The sequence below is a fragment of the Papilio polytes genome, unplaced genomic scaffold, assembly GCF_000836215.1.
Source record: "Papilio polytes unplaced genomic scaffold, Ppol_1.0 DF823693.1, whole genome shotgun sequence".
Taxonomy (NCBI): Eukaryota; Metazoa; Arthropoda; class Insecta; order Lepidoptera; family Papilionidae; genus Papilio; species Papilio polytes.
In genome coordinates, this window is record NW_013525511.1 from 448,435 (window position 1) to 469,586 (window position 21,152).

A 21,152-nucleotide genomic window follows, 5' to 3' on the forward strand; every position below is an offset into this window, starting at 1 on the left:
CCCCGAGAAATGACTGCTTCCCGTAGCTTTTTGTAATTTATATAGTTTGTATGTTTTCTAATACCACGCAGACGAAGTCGCAGGCAACAGCTCGTATTCTATACTAGCTGTCCCCGTGCGATTTCATCAGCATAAAATTATTTTATTATTTACATGTGTCAAATTGTCAATTGCAAATGTCAAAATGACATGACATGACAAAACTTGGCAATCTTGTTTCCTTGACGTTGGAAGGCAATTTATGGTCTATTTCCCACATAAGGGTTTTTATTCAAAATATATACCCCCTAAGTTTAATGGCGTGGAAATATATAGCTTAAAGCGTGACGTAAGTGTAGGGCTTTTTATTAAAAAAAGTATTATTCAAAAATTTGTTGTAATTGCTGACATCTTAGGCAACAAAGAAGTGTGTGTTTACGCTTCATTATAATAGTATAGATTGAGCAATATAATAAATATCTTTAAAAGATAAATATATACGCAGGCGTAACAAAGCGTTGATTATGAATAAAACATCGAAATGTTCAAAGTTCACGTGTAATTACTCCTTGACTTCAATTACTAAGCAATTTCGATGTCTCATTATGGTAGGAAACCTTCACCCTTAACCCTTAGCTGTAACAAATACTGTAGTTATTTTTGCATACAGATTTTTTTACGTCAAACGGAAAACGTTTAACTAAAATATATCTGAGATGCGGTATCGGTCCAAAAAATAAGGCAATTGGCTAATGAACTAACAATGCTTTTTAATAGAGTATTTTGACCAATGAGAGAGCTACACGGATGGATATCACATTTTTATAATTTACGAGTTTGATCGCCGCGAGGTGCATCCAAGGGCGGCACGTGTAACAGCGCGTAGGCAATAACGTTGCGAACACACTAATAACAAACGAATCTAAAACACAAACGCGCTTATGAGTCTAAAATGTGAACTGCTGGTTGACAGAGCACCGGCGGGCCGCATAAACGATACCAAATCGCTCCTCACGCGTTAACTGTTAAGATATAACGGAAGCGGAAGCGGATGTGGAGTTATCATTTCTTGGAGAAGTTTCGCACTTGTGGACGCGGAGACGGAGTTCCGTTATAACCCTAGTTACATTACACCACAGATCTTGTGACCCTTTTGAGACATTGATGGGAGAGTGCTCTTTTATAAATGCTTTGCGACTTATATCAATTGCGTCAGAAAATGCAACAGTGGTAGAGCGCGCTTTAACATCTTCGTAGGAATGGGTCGGCTCGCCCCCATACCACGACCACACAGAAGACAGGTGTGAAGTGGAAGCAATTCCGCGTGTCGTCTGATGAGTTTGGTGCCGGAGGCCTGATTTTAGTCCCTTTCCCTTTCTACGCTTTTCTTAAGAGGAAAGGATTGAAGGAAGAGTGGATTTGACGGTGGAGGAAACGCATAGGAAGGGGAAATGTCCTCTATAAGTGCGTCTCCTCCTCCGTCAATTAAGGACTGGCAACGCCGCTGCAATTGTGAATGTTTATGTTCAGCGGTCGCTTTCCATTTAGGTGGATTCTGGTGGCCGCTTGCTCGTTTGCTACCTTATATTATATAAAAAAATAACTAAATACGTTCCAATTTATAAATAACTAGCTGTTGCCCGTGACTCCGTCAGCGTGGAATTAAAAAAAAACAAAAGTGAGTAGCCTATGTGTTCTTCCAGGCTATCCTCTACATCTGTACCAAATTTCACCGAAATCCGTTCAGTCGTTTAGGCTACAAAGTCTAACAAACATCCATCCATCCATCCATCCATCTAAACTTTCACATTTATAATATTAGTTAAATAATATTAGTTAGACTGATAGACATCTAGTTTGATTAGAAATTGTCTAAATTTATATTTTATCTGCGACATAGGAATTATTTCTAATAAAGGAAGTGGTTATAATATAAGTACGCAAAAAAAGCTAAAGTTTCCATAGCATTTAAAAATAACTTTAAAATATATCTAGATAATATGCTAATTATGAACTATGGTTTCATTAAATGTGTATATTTAATGCAATTTTTTGTCTAATTGTTACTGGTCGTTTTCACTAACCATCTTCTATAGTATTCTTAAGTATTATAAACTAGCTATTGCCCGCGACTTTTCCCGCGTGAAATAATAAATAGTCGAAAAATGTTACTTACTGATAAGGTAGCTTTTTAATGTTGATAGAATTTTTGAAATCATCCCAGTAGTTTTTGAGTTTTTATTCATTGGTGAAAGTAGTTTTTACGTAATATCTATATATTTTCACGCTAATACAGTGGGTAAATAAATTGCATAAAAATACTAATGTGGGAAAGAGACTATAAGTTGCTGCCAACATCAAGGAAGCAAGGTTGTCATCATGTCATTTTGACATTTGTAATTGATGATTTGACAAATGTAAACATTAAAATAAAATTTTCATAATTTCATGCGGATGAAGTCGCACGGGAACATCTAGTATTAGTACAAAAAACGTCGAAATATAGGGATGATTGACGGAAATGTTATTTTTAAATGACATGAGGGGGTCGTTATTTTCTTGACAGCAAATAGCTGTGATTAACATTTCAAATGCAATTAAAAAACGTATTAGTGTTATTTAAATTTATTTTGGTATTTCAGTATCTCTTTAAAATCTAGTAATCTTAATAAAATAAAATAGTACAAAAATAAAAACTGTCCCTATAGAGTCAATTTAACTATTAAAAATAATTGCCCCTTATTCCAAATGAAACCTAAATAATGTTAATAATCGAAACACCTTACATTTTATGCCAAAACTCTTGAATTTCAATGTGTTTTCCAAAGTATTTTTTTTTATAATATGAGGTGGCAAACGAGCAAGCGGCCTGAATCCACCGAAATGGAAAGCGACTGTTGCTCATAAACATCCGCTTGCAGATGTGTTGCCTACCTTTCATTAACGGAGGACATGCACATAAAGGGGACATTTCCTATGCGTATCCTTCACCGTCAAATCTACTTTGCTTCCCCATCCTTTCCTCTTAAGAATAGGGTGGAAAGGAAAGGGACTAAAATTAGGCTTGTTTCACTTTTGGAAAATTGCATTGTTGATTGCAACGAGACAAACTCCGCTTCTTACTATAACAAATTAGAATGCAGTGAGTGCACGAAGCGCACTAAGTGCACGGAGCGTCAGTGGCTCAGTGGTTTGAACACGTGACTTGTAATCTACAGGTCTTGGGTTCGGATCCCGCCGTACCAATGTGATTTTCGATACATAATTTACCCGACGTTCTTACGGTGAAGGACAACATCAAATAATAAAAAATTAAGAAAACGTATAGAATTTGAATTTAATCTACATTTAACATTTCATTTGGAACATACAATCCTCAATCATTTAATACCCCATACATTTTTACCGTCACCAGTACGATTTATTCTCGCTGTTATAATATTTTCTGGTGTTGTTTTCAAATCGTAAACCAAACCGAGCTTAGCTAAAACATCGATGAGCCAAGTTGAAGGGTTCAACCAATTGTTACCTATTTCAGCAGTCCTGTAATCCCATGGGAACACGTGGTGGTAGTTATGGAAACCTTCGCCGCCAGATATTAAAGATACGAAAAAAGATTGCACTGGCTGGATAGATTTATCGTACGGTTTTGTACCCCATAAATGGGCGAAACTGTTCACACTGAACGCTAAGTGTAGACCAATCACGTGACGAAGGACGTTAGTAAAAAAGGCGTTGGAGAATGTCTCGTTCCAGAAATATATGGGTATGATTGTTGGGATGACGTAACAGCAGAAACCGATGACGATGACCGCGTGCCTGGAATTAAAAAATGTAATTGTAGTATAGTTCGATTTAAAGTTTATAGCGGCTTGGTTGCGTGACACGTATCTTTGCGAGAGAAAAGTGCATCGAAGTGTGATGTCGACCCATCTGATTAGAGTTGTAACTTTTAAAAACGAATAGATGTAATTTGATTCCGTTTGATGAGTTTTGCACTCGTAGCTAACGGCCACAATGTTTAAATCTTGTAATACTCTAATCTAAAGACTCTTTTTTACGATTGAACTTTTTTATTAGAGCGAGGTTACACCTTTGATTAAAATATCGCAAAACTGATTAGTCTTGCTTTGATTTCTAAGAGCTTATATGTAGGTGCGAACACTTCTCGATTTTTAGTTGTGCAACCAAACAGTTGAAGACTGCGAAACAATCGACAATCGCACAACTGTTATGTGATAGTTTACTCAAAGGTGTGCGCCCGCTCTTAATATTTCATCAATATTGTTATCTTGGGACTTACCTTTGCTGGAATCTAAGTACAGGGTTGTTGTAGATGTCGCTCATGTCGACAGTCCTCCCCTTCTTCAGCACCAGCGGGTGTTTCCTCACCAGCAGCCATCCGATGTGAGAGAAGAAGAAGCCGCGTGACGCGTTGTAAGGGTCCGCGTCGGTGTCGCTGTGTCTGTCAGTATGGGTTGTTAAAATTCATCCTGATTGAGGGACCATAAAATATACTAATATTTGTTAGTTCGTATAGATTTATGTCAAATTCACACTTGGCCATTACAATTGGACGATTTCGACAAGTCATAGATAGTACGGACTCACTGGTTCCAGTTGGATTTCACACTGCCAGTCCAGTTTTTGTTTAGTTATAAATTTTGTTTGGTAACAAATACGCGATATTTCTATAGAAATTCATTTAGCGTGTAGCTTTAGAGATCAGCATCGTATCTATAGTTCCCTTGGCGTGAAAATGTTTATGAGCGTCGGATCATCTAATATTTATCGATCCGCTCCTTGTTTGTCCCTTTGTGTATAAAAGAAAAAAAAACCAGAGGTATTTACTCACTTATGATGTAATCTGTGGTCTCTGATCCAATCTATGGCTGTGCTTTGGAAGGCTATAGAATTACACAACATTAACACAACTTGTAGAGGCATGGTCGCTTTGAAAGCCTTGTGCGACCACAGTCTATGTGCTGCTATTGTTATTCCAATGACACTGGCCAGTAAGAATATACAAACTGGAAAAAATACAATTTAAAAACATAATAAAAAGAGTATGACACTCGGGGGAATTTGAAAATGTGTTAACTAGTTTTAACACGAGGTGTAAAGGAAGAAAGATATGTTTAGGCAACGCGCGCACACCTTTAACGAAATTATCGTTCAGTCTCTAATTAACTGTTTTTTTTTATAACATAAGGTGGCAAACGAGCAAGCGGCCACCTGCATCCGATAACATGGCGAAACGCCCGCGACCCATAGATATCCGCTATTGCAGATGGCAGAGGAGTCGCACATAAAGAGGATATTTTTCCTTCCTATGCTTCTCCACCGTCAAATTCACTTTCCCTTCCCATCCTCCCCTTATAAGAAAAGGGTGGTAAAGAGAAAGGGACTTAAATTAGGCCTTCGGCACCACACTCATCAGACGAAACACAGAATTGTTTCCACTTCACGTGTGTCTTCTGTGTGGTCGTGATATTACACCGGGCGTGCCGGCCCATTCGTGTTAAATGTTAAAGCGGGCACTACCACTGTTTAGTCTCGCTTTGATTCTTAAGCTTATATGGATGTGTGAATACTACTCGATTCTTAGTTGTGCAACTAAACAGTTGTATACTACGAAACAATTGACAATCGTACAACTTTCTTTAACAGTTCTTCTACAGTTCAAAATGAGTACTTACACGATATGACAGTCTTCCATTTAACCGCTGTTATCCCGAGATATAATCCGTATGCGGCAAATATATGTAATACAGTATATTGTACGAGTCTGAGATATACTATATCGTATGTCCTGGGCGCACATTTGGTTATCTCATCTGGATCTTGCAGTTCATTTGTAGATATTTGAACTGTTTTGACCAGCGGCGCCATCTTTACCTAAGAGCAAAATTTCGGTATACTGGTTTGAATCTTTATTTAAAAATCTTTGAAACGTTGCCTTCTCGGGTACTGGGTTATGTGAAGTTAAAAGCACTTCAACTGTGGACAACGTCGAATGCGATAGAAGAGGGTTTCTTTGAGAGATAGAGATGATAGAGTCTCTTTGAGGCACAACATAGGACCACACTGTTACTGTCTTCTCGCGATCTTTGTAGGTGATCCGGTCTCTCTGATCTCACCACTTCAAGTAGTAAGTAGTCTGTGTTCCTCTAGAACATGTTCTACATATGTGCTATATTTCATCGAGATCTTTAAAGTCATAAAAACTTTTGCATTTATAACTTTAGTAAGTATATCGTGTAACCAAAGCTTAATAATTTTTAAAGGAAATTACGCTAGTGAAACGCTAGAACGTAAAAGACGTACACAAAGAGTAAATGTGAATATTCGGATGGATGTTTGTTAGAGTTTATAGCCTAAACGGCTAAACGGATTTCAATGAAATATGGTATAGATGTAGAGGATAGTCTAAAAGAACATATAGGCTACTCACTTTTGTTTATTTTTAATTCCACGCGGGCGGAGTCGCGGGCAAAAGCTAGTATCAAATATACTGAATTTTACACCTGTATAGCAAACACTTCTCGAACACTCGACTTGTTATTTTCTCTTTGAACAACACAAGACTAAAGTTTTGTAAGATGTTGCATTCATATGTAAAAAAATCAATTAACATGATTTATGCAAAGGGCGTCTAAAGTTCGTGTGTTTAATACCTTTTTGAAACAGAAATAGAAATAACACCCTATTGGTTTGAAATAAACAAACTCGGTAAAGTTGGTTAGATCAGATATTTAAGTATGGATGATATCACATGTGGTCTAATTTACGACGTCTTCGAGTTTATTGGTCACAATTTAATATACACGACAACTGTCTCAATGTTGAAGATTAGTATAATACTAGCTTCCACCTGCGATTTCGTCCGCGTGGAATTAAAAAAAAACGAAAGTGAGTAGCTTACGTGTTCTTCCAGATTATCCTCTATATCTGTGCCAAATTTCACCGAAATCGTTCAGACGTTTAAACATCCTTCCATCGATACTTTCGCATTTATAACATTAGTAATATTAATAATTAATAATTAATAAGTGAAATTGAAATACCGATGAAAAAATTATTTGCTCTGTTAAGCTTTTTTAATCATCATACTAATATAAAATACCTATCTATACTATTATAATAAAGCGTAAACACACACTTCTTTGTTGCCTAAGATGTCAGCAATTACACCATATTTTTGAATAATTTTGTTTTTAATAAAAAGCCCTACACTTACATCACGCTTTAGGCTATATATTTTCACGTCATTAAACTTTAGGGGTAAATATTTTAGATAAAAATCCTAATGCGGGAAGAGACCATAAGTTGCTGCCAACATCAAAGAAGCAATTGTTATTTGTGCATTTGAATTTTGACTTTTCATGTGGATGAAGTCGCGGAACAGCTTTAAGTATTAATAAATTTTGAATGGATTGAAGTTGGTTTTCACGTATCTACAAAATGGTTTAACGAATCTAGATGTTTGTAACAGATGTAGAATACAATCTGGAAGAACACAGAATGTTTGTTAAGTTTTTTTTTAATCCGCGTGGTTAAATTGCCCTGACAAAAGCTACTCACAAAAATATAAACATAAATACGCGGATTGTAATTAAAAAACAACTTGTAAATAGACTAGTAAATGAACTTCTTAAGTTACATCACCTTCTAAATCTTCAGTTTTTCAAAAAAATAAAAATATATTGTCACAACCGTACTGTTCGGATTAATTTTTATAAATATTATAATCTCTTTCAAGTAACAAACAGGAAATATCTTTAAAAAGGTAATTAATTCTGTGTCTATAATAAAAAACTGTATAATCGCAATTATGTTTACTACATTCCAAAAGTAAAAACATGACTAGCGGCCGCCCCCGATTTCGTTAAGAAAAAATATTATAATAAAAAAATAGCTTATTACTCCCATATATATCAGCTACTTTCAGTAAAAGTCCCGTTTTAGATTATCCATAACAAGCACGACTGGTGGACAAACATTTAGACAGACGATTTTTTTTAAGTTTTTTTTTTATTCGCATCGCAAATAATTTGTACCATTTTTTTCAAAATTCATATACAATCTTATTTTATTATTTATAGATAGATTATAAATATGATTGTTCTCAAAATTATTGTTCCATTTCTTATATAAGACGGGGATACAAAAAACGTGAAACAAAAAAGCAAAATCGCGCTACGCAGCCACTAACGCTATAAGTAAAGTGTAGAAAAAAATTAAAATTAACTAATTTTCATTACATATGTGAATATTTATGTTTTTAGTGTTTTTATAACTAGCCAGTGGCATTCTGAATTCGCCTAAAAGCGAGTTACCCGCTGCTCATTAACATCTGCTTTTGCAATGCGTTCCTTTGTTGCTGGAGGAAGAGACACACATAAAGACGATATTTCCCGTTATGTGTCTCCATCATCATTCCACTTTCCCTTCCTATCCTTTCCTCACTAGAAGAGGCTGGCAAGAGAAAGGATCGATTAAGCCTCCAGCACGCACACTCATCAGAATAATCCCGGAATTGTTTCCTCTTTACGCCTGTTTTCTGTAAGATCGTGGAATTGCACCAGGCAAGCCAGTTCTCTCTCTCCCATCCTTTTATGCTCCATTACATCAAAGTTTAAACTAAATGTATTGGAAGATGAATGTAGTTTTCTTTTCAGGTAGATCTGAAACGGATGTACTCGAGGTCTCTACTGATTCTCTTGATGACCAGTACATTGGTATGTAGATTTTTATCAAGATTTTCGTATTTTTCAAGTGATTATGTCAATTCATTTGAGCATACATTAAATTTAGTAAAAGGTATAACATCTTTCGACTTACATCAGATGGAGTCGTCGTTTAGATTCATAGACATAAAAATTTCGATACAAGGCAGGCTTGTTTTTGTCTCGAGTAATTTAATTTTATAATCTCTGCTTACCCATTATGGGATCATTAGTTTTCCAATAACGATGTCTAGCTAGTAATATTTTGAAATTATCATCCACTTGCCCATATCCCTTACGGAGGGTCGGCACAGTATATGCTGCTCTTCCATACATCTCTATCAGCTGTCATATCTGCATCTACTCGTTCGGGGTTCGGGCGCCCCCGCAGTCTCCGTGTCAACCACCAACTGGCATGGCCTATCTAGCTGCGTTATTGGGATGTCGTCTCAACGCCTCGCTCAACTTCCTTCCCCCTACCATTCACTCCCTCACTCCCTCTACTCCTTTAAGCATATTCTCTTTCACACAATCCACCCATACTTTCTTCGGTCTTCCTCTACCTTTGTAGCCATCCACATTCAATCTTAACACTTTCAGGTTTATGTCCCTATCTTTTCGTCTCATAACATGTCCATACCACGCTACCCTTTTGCTACTCAATTTCTCCACCACTGGCGCTACTTTCAAACTTCCTCTAATGTACTTTTGAAATAAAAGAGCTATCATTAGGATATTAGAGGATGTGAGGAAATCAAAATGAAAAACGATTAAGTACCTTTGGAATTTAATATACTTGACAATTAAATAATAACACCGCAACATCAATACATATTTATTCTAATTTATCACAATTTTTCTTATCACCGAAGCCCCACATGTTAGTACCATCTCCAGTTCTATCCGCTCTAGATTTGATCATATCATCAGTAACCGACTTCATATCGTAAGCCCAGCCGATCTTAGCGAAGAAATCGATAAAAATGGTCGTAAGGTTCAAATAGTTGTTCCCCAATTCAGCGGTCCTATAATCCCAGGGGAAGACGTGGTGGTAGTTATGGAAACCTTCGCCAAATGCGACGAAGGAGACGGGGAGACTTTGAACCGGTTTGATGGTTCTATCGTAAGGCTTGTTGCCCCATAAATGAGCAGCGCTGTTGACGAGGAAGGCGATGTGCAAGTTCAGAACGTAGCGTAATATAGCGATGCACCAGGCGGTCTTCAAACTCTCGCCGAAGAAGTACATCGGAATGACTGTGGGTAGGACGAAACATATCGTTCCAATGAAGGGGATTGCGTATCTGTAACGGAAAATTTTGATTGGTGTATTCAGTAATAGATTTCTGTTTAAATTTCTCTCCCAAATAGTGTTGGCGTCAAGCCGTAAAAATGGAGTCAAATCACAAAGGTTTATAATTTCTTTACCTACGCGAATCGTATAAAGCCAGGGAAAATATTTAAAAAATAATTGCTTGTATTCTATAGAATACTAGGTGTTGCTCGCCACTTCGTCTGCGTGAAATTAAAAAGTAATAAAAAATACAGCCTGTTACATTCACAGATTACCTTTCTATTAGTGAAAGAATTAAATCGAGCCAGTAGTTTTTGAGTTTTTTCAATACATATTGAAACTTTTTGTTCTGTAACCTTCTTTTGGCTTAATAGCTTGGCTTTTGAGAAGAGTTCGGCATTGATTCAATACTAAGAGAGTAACATTTTACATTAGATTTGCATTTTTTTCTTTTCTATGTTTTTTAAACGGACTTACTTTCTCTGGAACTGCAGCACAGGGTTAGCGTAAATGTCGCTCATGTCAATGAACTTGCCACGTCTCTTGACTTCCTCGTGCTTCCGCACCAGCAGCCAGCCCATGTGAGAGTAGAAAAAGCCTCGTGTCGCGTTATGAGGGTCCGCATCTGTGTCGCTGTATCTGAAGGAAAAACGTCGCCATTTTTATTTTCAAGAAGCTTTTGCTAGCGACTTCGTCCGTATGAAATTAAAAAATATAGCCTTTGTCACTCACAGATAAATTACCTTTCAAATGGTGAAAGAATTTTTGAAATCGGCCCAGTAGTTTTTGAGTTATTTCAATACATACAGAAATATAAATCTTTCCTCTTTATAATAATACATCTGTACTAATGTTATAAAGAAGTTTGTGTTTTTGTATGTATTGAAATAACTCAAAAACTACTTGGTCGATTTCTAAAATTCTTTCACCATTAAAAAGCTACGGTATCAGTAAGTAACATAGGCTTAATTTCAAACCGAATCGCGAGCATAAGCTAGTTTTAAATGTCAATAAAATCGGCATTCTTTCATAACGTGTGTTTACCTGTGATGCAACCTATGGTCCCTCACCCAGTCAATGGCGGTGTTCTGAAAGGCCAGTGAATTGATAACAATCAGAATGATTTGCAGCGGCAACTTGGCTTTGTACGCCCTGTGCGTCCAGAGACGGTGGGCGCCTGCTGTCACTCCTATTGCTGCTAGTGCGAACAGAACGTAGCCTGGAATATGACGTAAAGGTTCACATTTAGAATACCATTTACAACAGTTTTCTAGTTTCGCTAATGTTATTGAGGACTTCTAATTGTATTTCTCTTATGCACCACCGGGTTCTACCTCAAGAAGACGTAGCAGTCCCTAGATCATGGCATAATTACTCTAATCTAGTACGTCAAACTCTAAGGAGGGTTTACATGGCCTTCTAAACACATTTTGGTACTGGAACGTGACAAATAAGCGAATTTTGGTGTTCCATCCTTATCTGGCTCCAGTGTTAATAGACAATGAGGGTAAACTTGGCGTTAATTAGCCATCTTCTGTGAGATCGTGTTGCACCGCATTGTCATTTGTTTAGCGACGAGTGTTCCCTTTAAGAGCGGGCGCACACCTTTGAATAAACAATCGCACAACTGTTGTGCGATTGTTGATTGTTTCGCAGCCTTCAATTGTTTAGTTGCACTACTAAAAGTCGAGTAGTGTGTGCACCTCCATATAAACTCATAGTGAGACTTAACAATCTTAGGGACTGTCCCACCAAATTTTAAATTGTCGTTTAATCCAACGTGTAAAATGTGTGACGTCATTAAAGGCTATCTAAGCCAGTACTGGGAAAGGCCCATAAAGTTATACTACTTACTGAATATGATCGTAGCCCATGTAGCCTCAGTGCATGCTAAGTATAAACCATACAAGGCCGTCAGATGCGCGTAACCAAATGTTACTATATTCCTGTAAACTATTTGGTACTTTCTCGGCGCCGCTTGTGGTGCGACTAGCTTTTCGAACTCCGGTTCACGTTCTATTACCTCCACGGATGATACGTCTGGTGCCATGATCTGAAAATAATATTATAATAATCTATTACGTTTTAGAAAATAATGTTATAAACGATAAGGTTCCTATTTGAGATTATCATTCTGTGAATATTCAAAATTTGTTTTAACACGACGTAATTTAGTCCTCTTCCCCCTTTTTACTATAAGGGATGTATGGGAAGGATTATTTTTTTCTATCATAAGGCAAAAGAACAACCGGCCACTTGAAATCGTCAAAATGGCCAAGCGACCGCTGCCTATAGACATTCGCAATAGCAGATGCGTTGACTACCCTTAATCGACAGAGGAGACGCACATAAAGAGGATATTTTCCCTTCATATGAGTCTCCTCCAGCGTTAAATCCACGTTGCCTTCCCATCCCATAAGCGACTAAAGTTAGGCGTACGACACCACACACATCGGACAAAGGGCGGAATTGCTCGCACTTCACGCCTGTCTTCTGTGTGGCCGTGGTATTGCTAGTGGCGAGCAGACCCATTCGTGCGAATATTTAGGGCGACATAGGCAGGGAAAATATCGTCTTTCTATCCCTTTGTATGTCTTTAAAAGATAGGCAACGTATAAGTAAATAACGTCTATGGGCAAAATTCACATTATTTTAACAAATTAACTTTGCTAAGCTGCTAACTCGTTAGCTACCTTATAGTATAAAAATTAACACGTTTCATGCCACTAAGGTTTTTTCAATGTATTTGAAAGGAAGTCTGCATTGAAAGTGTTAATTTGTTTTCAACACCTAAATGACGTCTTTTATACGGTACTCGGCATTTTAATTGAGGTTAGAGTTTAATCACTTTGAACTTGAATTGTATACTTAATAACTATGTTTTATTGATGACTTCAATTGTTTATGGTGAAGTTATTTAATTGCTAACAAGACGTTATAGGTTAATGAATGGTTTGGGAACATGTGCGGTTGAGGAAATAAATTCCCTACCCACTGCAAATGATCTTATAGCAGCTATAAGAATTAAAGCATGATTACATGATGATGTTTGCGACTTTAGTCAAATGATATTTGGTACGTTGTGAAAGGCGCCCGCTATCGGTTGGTTCTGTCACAAATTTAATACATTTGTAGCTTTAGCCCGCAATTCCGTTCGCGTGGAATTAAAAACTGTATTCTACATCTATGCCAAATTTCATCGAAATCCGTTCTGTCGTTTAGGCTACAAACTCTTACAAACATCCATCCATCCATCTAAATATTCGCATTTATAATATTAGTAAGAAGTAAGATTTGCCTTTCCTTGGTTGAAAGGGGAAGATGAATGAAAATAGGCCTCTGCCACACACGATCGTCAGAACTCGGAATTACTGCTGTTTCACGCTTAGTTTGTGTGGTTTTTCGTGAACCAGCAGCCTATTTCTATGAAGATGTTAAACCGGGCTCTACCACTGTTAAAATATACTTAACGTACCAAGGTTTTTATCTAATTGCGTGCGAGGAAATAACCAAGAAATAAAAATAACCTGTAATTTTATGTTTATAAAAAATTATAATATTATTTTGCATGTTAATTCAAGTAATATTATTGTTCATAATATTCACGATATGAAACAGCGACCTTCAGTTAATGTTTTATTGCACACATCATATATCATACTTATATTATAAATGCAAAAGTTTAGATGGATCGATGTATGTTTGTTAGAGTTTGTAGCCGAAACGGATCTGGATAAAAATTGGCATAGATGTAGAGGATAGTCTGGAAGAACACATAGGCTACTCGCTTTTGTTTTCATTAATTCTACGCAGAGGGAGTCGTGGGCGAAAGCTACATATAAAATCACACTGTAATTTAATTTAGATGTTTGCAATAATAATGATATAATATTTTATAAATTACGTTAGCGTGGAAAAAATCTAAGCGTTATAAACTTTGGAATATATATGTCCTAAATTTCATTAAGATATATGGAACCGTTGTAGAATTATTGAGTAAGTATGAAAAAAGTATTCATCGGATTTAAAGAAGTCTTTGTGTTCTTCCAGATACTATGCCAAATATCATCGAGATCCGTTCAGCAGTTTAGGCTACAAACTCTAACAAACATCCATCCATCTGTTTTCGCTTTTATAATATTAGTAAGAGTAAGATTAAAATGTTTGCCATAAAACTAATGAATACTATAAATTTAAATAAAGTTCACAGTAAAAATCACGTATTGGACCCTAGCGAAGCCGGAACGGGTCGTCTATACTAATGCTATAAGAGGAAAGATATGTATTTTTGCATGTATCGAAATAAGTCAAAAACTACTGGGGTAATTTTTGTCATTTAAAAGCAACAATATCATCACTTACGTAACATAGGCTACATTATTTTACATAGGCTACACTTTTTATTATTCTTTTTAATTTCACGCTCGGGAAGTCGCGAGCAACAGCTAGTAATAAATCTAAAAGATCATAATGCAAGCAAAAACTTTCCTTAAAAAAAAAACGTTGATAAAAATCTTTTACTTTGGCCTTGTATTAGTGCAGTACATTTATTGCATAAAATTAATGTTTTTTTTTTTATTAAAACTGGTCGCCCATTGGTCGAATTCGACAAAGATTTATTTTATTTTAAATTTAAATTCTTTATGTACGCGTTCGCGTTTACTCTTTTAAAAAGTTGTTCAAAGTTTTCGTCTCAAATATCTATCTATACTTCTATACTATTATAATAAAGCGTAAACACACTTCTTCTTTGTTTCCTAAGATGTCTCTCTAACAAACATCCATATAAACTTTCACATTTATAATGTTACTAGCAGTTCCTGTGCGGCTTCATACGCATGAAATTATGAAAAATACGAGCTGTTGCCCGCAACTTCGTCCGCGTGGTATTAGAGAACATACGAACTAAATAAATTACAAAAATCTACGTATCCCTCGGGAACCGGACATTTCTCGGGGATGAAGCTTATTCCATGTGTACTCCAGACTTTGTTTTATATCTGTGCCAAATTTTAATAAGATATGTTGAACCGTAGCAGAATGATCGAGTAAACATTAAAAAACTAAAATAATGAATCCCACGGGAACCAAAACTATTCCGGAGATAAAAAGTAGCCTAAGTGTTATTCCAGACTATACTCTTAACCTGTACCAAATTTCATGGAGATCCGTTCAGTCGTTTAGGCTACAAACGCTAACAAACATCCATCCATCCACTCATCTAATCTTTCGCATTTATAATATTAGTAAGAAGTAAGATATAATATTAGTAAGATTAATTGTGGACTTTGTTTTGGAATATCAAAAAAACATTTTAAATAAACGATAGCAACTGTTTGTAGTGTATACAAAATTGTAAAGGTAACATTGTTTAGACAGTTTCTACATCACATTTCGATTGAATTCAATTATAGATTACTAGCATTCGCCCGCGACTCCGCACGCGTGGAATTACAAAAAAGTGAGTAGCCTATGTATTCTTCCATACATCTATACATTTAATCGAAATTCGTTCAGCCGTTTAGGTAACAAACTCTAACAAACATCCATCTTAACTTTCGCATTTAAATATTAGTATGATTTAATTCCGCGCGGACATGTCACGTACAAAAGCTAGTTAAGAAAAATATAAAACATTGTTAAAATAATTGAAAATTAAATGACTCACCTTTCTACAGGAAGTTAAATAAAATTTACTAAGACTTTTTCCCTTTTATGTTATTTTTATAACCGGTCTTTACAATGCGGCTGCCCGATTTACTTTGGGAATGACGTTTGTTATTCGCGAGGTGATACCAATTTGAATGCGCATCAAAATGGTTAGCGTAAATTTCCACTGGCGTTTAAAAAATCACCTATTTATGTATATCTATACTTCTATACTATTATAATAAAGCGTAAACACACACTACTTTGTTGCCTAAGATGTCAGCAATTACACCATATTTTTGAATAACTCTTTTTTAATAAAAAGCCGTACAGTTACGCTACGCTTTAGGCTATATATTATCACGCTATTAAATTTAGAGGGTAAATATTTTGGATAAAAACCCTAATGTGGGAAAGAGACCATAAGTTGCTGCCAACCTCAAGGAAGCAAAATTGCCATACGTTGTCATCATGTCATCTCATTTTGACATTTACAATTGAATTTGACAAATGTAATCAATAAAACAATTTTCATAATTTCATGCGAACGAAGTCGCAGGGGAACAGCTAGTACTAATATAATAAAGCGTAAGCCACACATTGTTATTTACGGTAGGATGTTAGTTACAGCATATTTTTCGATAATATTTCCTTATATGTCTTGCACTTACGACACGATATCTTCGTGTTTTGTTCGTATAGGTAACTTAAAAACTACTGGGCCAATTTCAAAAATTCTTTAGCCATAAAAAGCTACGTTATCAGTACGTAGGCTATATATTTTAATTACACGCGGGCGATCGCAAGCAACAGCTCGTATACAACAATGTTAATTCCCTCTGTCTGTTCCTATGTATGCTTAAATCTATAGAATTACTTAACGAATTTATTACAGGCAAGATCCTTGTATATCTATAGGATAACTTTTTCGTTTTCGATATTTGTTTCAAATAACTTTTATTCCGTTATCGTTGCTCGTTAGCACAAGATGTATAAATGCAAATTTATCTATGTCTATACTAATGTAATAAAGCGTAAACACACACTTCTTTGTTGCCTAAGATGTCAGCAATTACAGCGTATTGTTGATAACTCTTTTTTTTAATAAAAAGCCCTACACTTACACGCCTTAGGCTATCTATTTTCACGCCATTAAACTTATGGGGTAAATATTTTGGATAAAACCCTAATGTGGGAAGGACCATAAAGACCATAAGTTGCTGCCAACATCAAGGAAGCAAGGTTGCCATGGTTTGTCATCATGTCATGTCATTTTCAATTGATAATTTGACAAATGTGTATATAATATATATGTGTATTGTTTTTGGATTTAAAGATATATAAAAAGAACTTGTTCGTTTTCGATGTTTGTTTTAAACATTTATTCCGTTATCATTGCACGTTAGTACAAGAAATATAAATGCAAATTTATCGTCAATAAAACAACGACACGTACTAAATGATTGAATTTATATCGCTGTTTGAAGGAAATCCTGAAATAAAATCATCAGATTAAAGAACCACGTAGTTTTCGGTTGACAAATTATTCAACGTCTGTTAATGTAGTACTAGTGTAGTACCACTTTAACAGTGGTAGTGCCCGCTTTACCATCTTAGCACTGCAGGACCGGCACGCCCGGTGTAATACTACGACTACACAGAAGATAGGCGTGAAATGGAAGCAATTCCGTGTTTCGTCTGATGAGTATAGTGCCGGAGGCCTAATTTAAGTCCCTTTCTCTTCACCACCCTTTTCTTATAAGGAGAGGATGGGAAGGGGAAGTGGATTTGACGGTGTAGGAGATCCATAGGAAGGGGAAATATCCTCTTTATATGCGTCTCCTCCTCCGTCGTATAAGGGTAGGCAACGCATCTGCAATTGCGGATGTCTATGGGCAGCGGTCGCTTCGCCATTTTGGCGGATTCAGGTGGCCGCTTGCTCGTTTGCCACCTTATGTTATAAAAAAAAAATACTAAAATTGGCGCCTTCGCCTGCGTGAAATTAAAAAATAAATAATGTAGACTTACTGATAACGTAGATTTTGTATTCATATTTGATTTTGTATTTGCATGTTATAGGCCTCTTTTGACGAACGCGGGCAACAGCTAGTATGTACTAAATAAATACTTACCTCTCACTTAATTCTGCTAAGTTTTCCTTCCACAATTATGCCAGAATTAGATGGATCTATGAAAGAACATGACACTATTCAATGTTACCAGCAAATTGTGTACACAGTCTTTTGTAATTTGCCTAGAAATCGTTGAATCGAAAAATTGCATATCGAACAAATTCACAAAATTATACTAGACCCTCCTACAACGTGAATTTCGTACCCCATATAACGGAAATTACTGCCTAGTTAAAAGATCCCTATAAGGCGATTTATGTCGCATCCATCAACAGCGTTATAGAGAACTTTATTGTATCGTGTAAACGTCCACTGTAGCGTTAAAAATCTGAACAGATAAAACCGCGCGTTTACAAATTTACTACTTAATCTGTCAATTTGTGAATTTAAGTTCGATATGCAATTTGTCGAATTCACGATTTGAATAGGTAAATTCATTATCCACTTGCCCTTATCCCTTACAGAGGGTCGGCACAGTATGTGCTGCTCCATACATCTCTATCAGCCATATCTAAATCCACTCCTTTCTGTAGCATCCTCTTTCACACAATCCATCTATACTTTCTTCGGTCTTCTACCTTTGTAGCCATCCACATTCATTCTTAACACTTTCAGGTTTATGTCCCCATCGTCTCGCATAACGTGTCCATACTAACTAACCTTTTGCTTCTCAATTTCTCCACTGGCGTTACTTTCAAACTTCCTCTAATTACACATTCTTTAATTAAATTATTTTAGTTAAATTACTACACTTTATTATTTTGACTTTAAACATTACATTTAATATTAAAATAATACTTGTTCCGTTAACATTGTCAACACAAATGTCATTATTACAAATATGTTATGTATGTAACAATTTTATTATTAATAATATTTGTCATCTAACATAATAAAGTTATGTGAAACGTTGCTTTTTTATTAACATTTCGTGAGACATAAAGTAAAACAATTGCGTATTATTTTACTAGTTAACGGCCGTGACTTTCCGTGTAAAGGACGAATCAAGAAAAGCCTTATAATCTGGTTTAATTAATTTTTACGCTATAAAAGCAAAATGTGACAATAATTTGAATTTTAGGTAATCCTTTTTGTAAAATCTTTTTCTTAAAGATTTCATAGGTTGTATCATCCGTTTCAAAAGCCTTGGCGACTCAACGTACTGTTTTTTTTTAAATATAAGGTGGCAAACGAGCAAGCGGGGCTTCCTGAATCCACCGAAATGGAATGCAGCCGCTGTCCATAACATCCGCAATTGCAGATCCGTTGCCTACCCTAAATGGACGGAGGAGGAGACGCACATAAAGAGGATATTTCCCCTTCTTATGCGTTCCCTCCACCGTCAAATCCACTTTTCCTTCCCATCCTTTCCTCTTAAGAAAAGGATGGAAAAGGAAAGGAACTAATATTAGGCCTCCGGCACCACATTTATCAGACGAAACGCGGAGTTGCTACCACTTCACGCCAGTTTTCTGTGTGGTCGTGGTGTTACACCGGACGAGCCGGCTCTGCAGTGCGAAGATGTTAAAGCGGTCTCTACCACTGTTAATGTGTGCCCTATGCGTTACGTCTAAGATTGTATTGAGCGAGTTATGTAATGCTCCGAGCCGACGACATATTTGAATACTATTGTAGTTGTATACCAATGAGTCAGTTTACTGTTCAAAGAAATAGATAATAGACATTAAAATTATGTATCCATGGTATTAAAAATGCAATTAAAAAAGAAACAACGGTCGTGCCATCGCGCGATCGCGTGCATCAAGGGTGACATGCGTAGACTTTAATGCTCTGTGAATAATATTAGATATAACCCTTTTTTTGCCGTTTAAAATACCAGCTAAATCACACATTAAACTAGGGTAAAATAATAATAATTTTATGTATTTATTTAAAGAAAAAATGCACACAAAATCGATTAAACATCGATTTTATTGGACAAGGACAATCTGTTGCGCATAATCTTACTAAATTATGTTAACAACACAAGATTCTTGTTGGACTGTAGCAGTCTTGTATGCTTTTATAGCCTGAGGTTTTATATGTTTTCTGATACAATAAACTTTGATATCAGGACCTTTGTCACTACTATCCCCCTAGACTTATAACAAAATCTTTAACGATAGGATCGTCCAAATACGGGAAGGGATGAATCGCATGTAACAAGACGGACGTTAGTTATGAATGTGAAGGGGTACATCGGTAGAGGTAGACCTAGAAAGGGATGGATGGATTGCGTGAAAGGTGAAATGATCAAGAAGGGAGTGATGACTGAGATGACGGATGATAGAGTGCTTTGGAGGACGAAAACCCGGTGCGCCGACCCTACGGGAGTAGGATAAGGCAGGGGATATGATGATCGTCCAAAAAAATGTAATGTACATAAATAAGTACGTGACAAGCACGTGACTTATCAAAAGTTATATTAACTGTATGGTAAATTTAATGAAGCCCCGTTTCCTAAATCCAAAGAGAAACATTACAGAGTTGACATGACTTAAGATAAAATATCCAAAAAAAACTTTAATGAACGTTACTCAGTATAAAGGCGAGCACTTACCTTCGACTACATTATCGTACAACTGTTTAGTCCCGTTTTGATTTCTATAAGCTTATATGGAGGTGTACACACTACACGATTTTTAGTTGTGCAACTAAACAGTTGGATTAACAACAAAACAATCGACAGTCGGACAGCAGTTTAGTCAAATTTGTGCGCCTGCTTTAAGGGAACTTTCTCGTTATTGTTTTTCGTTTTTTAATTATCAGTGTTTATTTCCAGATGCGTTCGCGAAGGCAGCAGCACTACGTCTACTGGAAGCGGCTCGTACAGGCGACGTGGAGACAGCTCGTGCATTACTGGACTCCAGACCTGGGCTGGTCAATTGCAGAGATGTGGATGGAAGGCATTCAACACCGCTACACTTTGCTGCAGGGTATGTTATGAATGAAATCATCTTCCGCCCAACATTTATCCCTTAGCGTCGGTATACCGGGTCTTCGTCCTCCAAATGGCTCTATCATCCGTCATCTCAGTCATCACTCCCTTCTTGATCATGTCACCTTACACGCAATCCATCCATCTCTTTCTATGTCTACCTCTACCGGTGTACCGCCACACGCATAAATGCAACACTAGCTTTTGCATCCGATTTCGTCAGTGAGGAATTAAAATAAATACCCTATAACATGCTAGTCTACATTAGCTACCTTCAAGTGAGAGTCCCGTCAAAATCGGTCTACCCGTTTCAGAGATTACCCGGAACAAAATGACAGACAAAAATGTAATAATTAGATTTTCGTTAACACGCTAATTTGTCATGTGTATGAAATATGATTGTTTTAATGTTACATACATATTGTAATTTTATT

The 21,152-nt window shown here is 36.4% G+C and overlaps 2 protein-coding genes across 2 annotated transcripts in view; one reads left to right on the forward strand and one right to left on the reverse strand.

The window, feature by feature from the left end:
* Window positions 1-21,152, forward strand: part of LOC106103893 (tankyrase-2) — a 56,238-nt gene that overhangs the window by 22,801 nt on the left and 12,285 nt on the right. Inside the window, exons 11-12 of the mRNA XM_013283803.1 lie at window positions 8,661-8,720; window positions 20,563-20,716. Coding sequence (XP_013139257.1) covers window positions 8,661-8,720; window positions 20,563-20,716 — 214 coding nt within the window. The remainder of the gene's footprint in view (window positions 1-8,660; window positions 8,721-20,562; window positions 20,717-21,152) is intronic.
* Window positions 9,512-15,775, reverse strand: LOC106103917 (acyl-CoA Delta(11) desaturase-like). The gene is made up of 5 exons (XM_013283830.1): window positions 15,668-15,775; window positions 11,854-12,052; window positions 11,044-11,218; window positions 10,477-10,638; window positions 9,512-10,009 (listed from the first exon to the last, which is right to left on the reverse strand). Exons 2-5 carry the CDS (start codon window positions 12,047-12,049, stop codon window positions 9,544-9,546), a joined length of 999 nt encoding a protein of 332 aa, XP_013139284.1. The 5' UTR covers window positions 12,050-12,052; window positions 15,668-15,775; the 3' UTR covers window positions 9,512-9,543.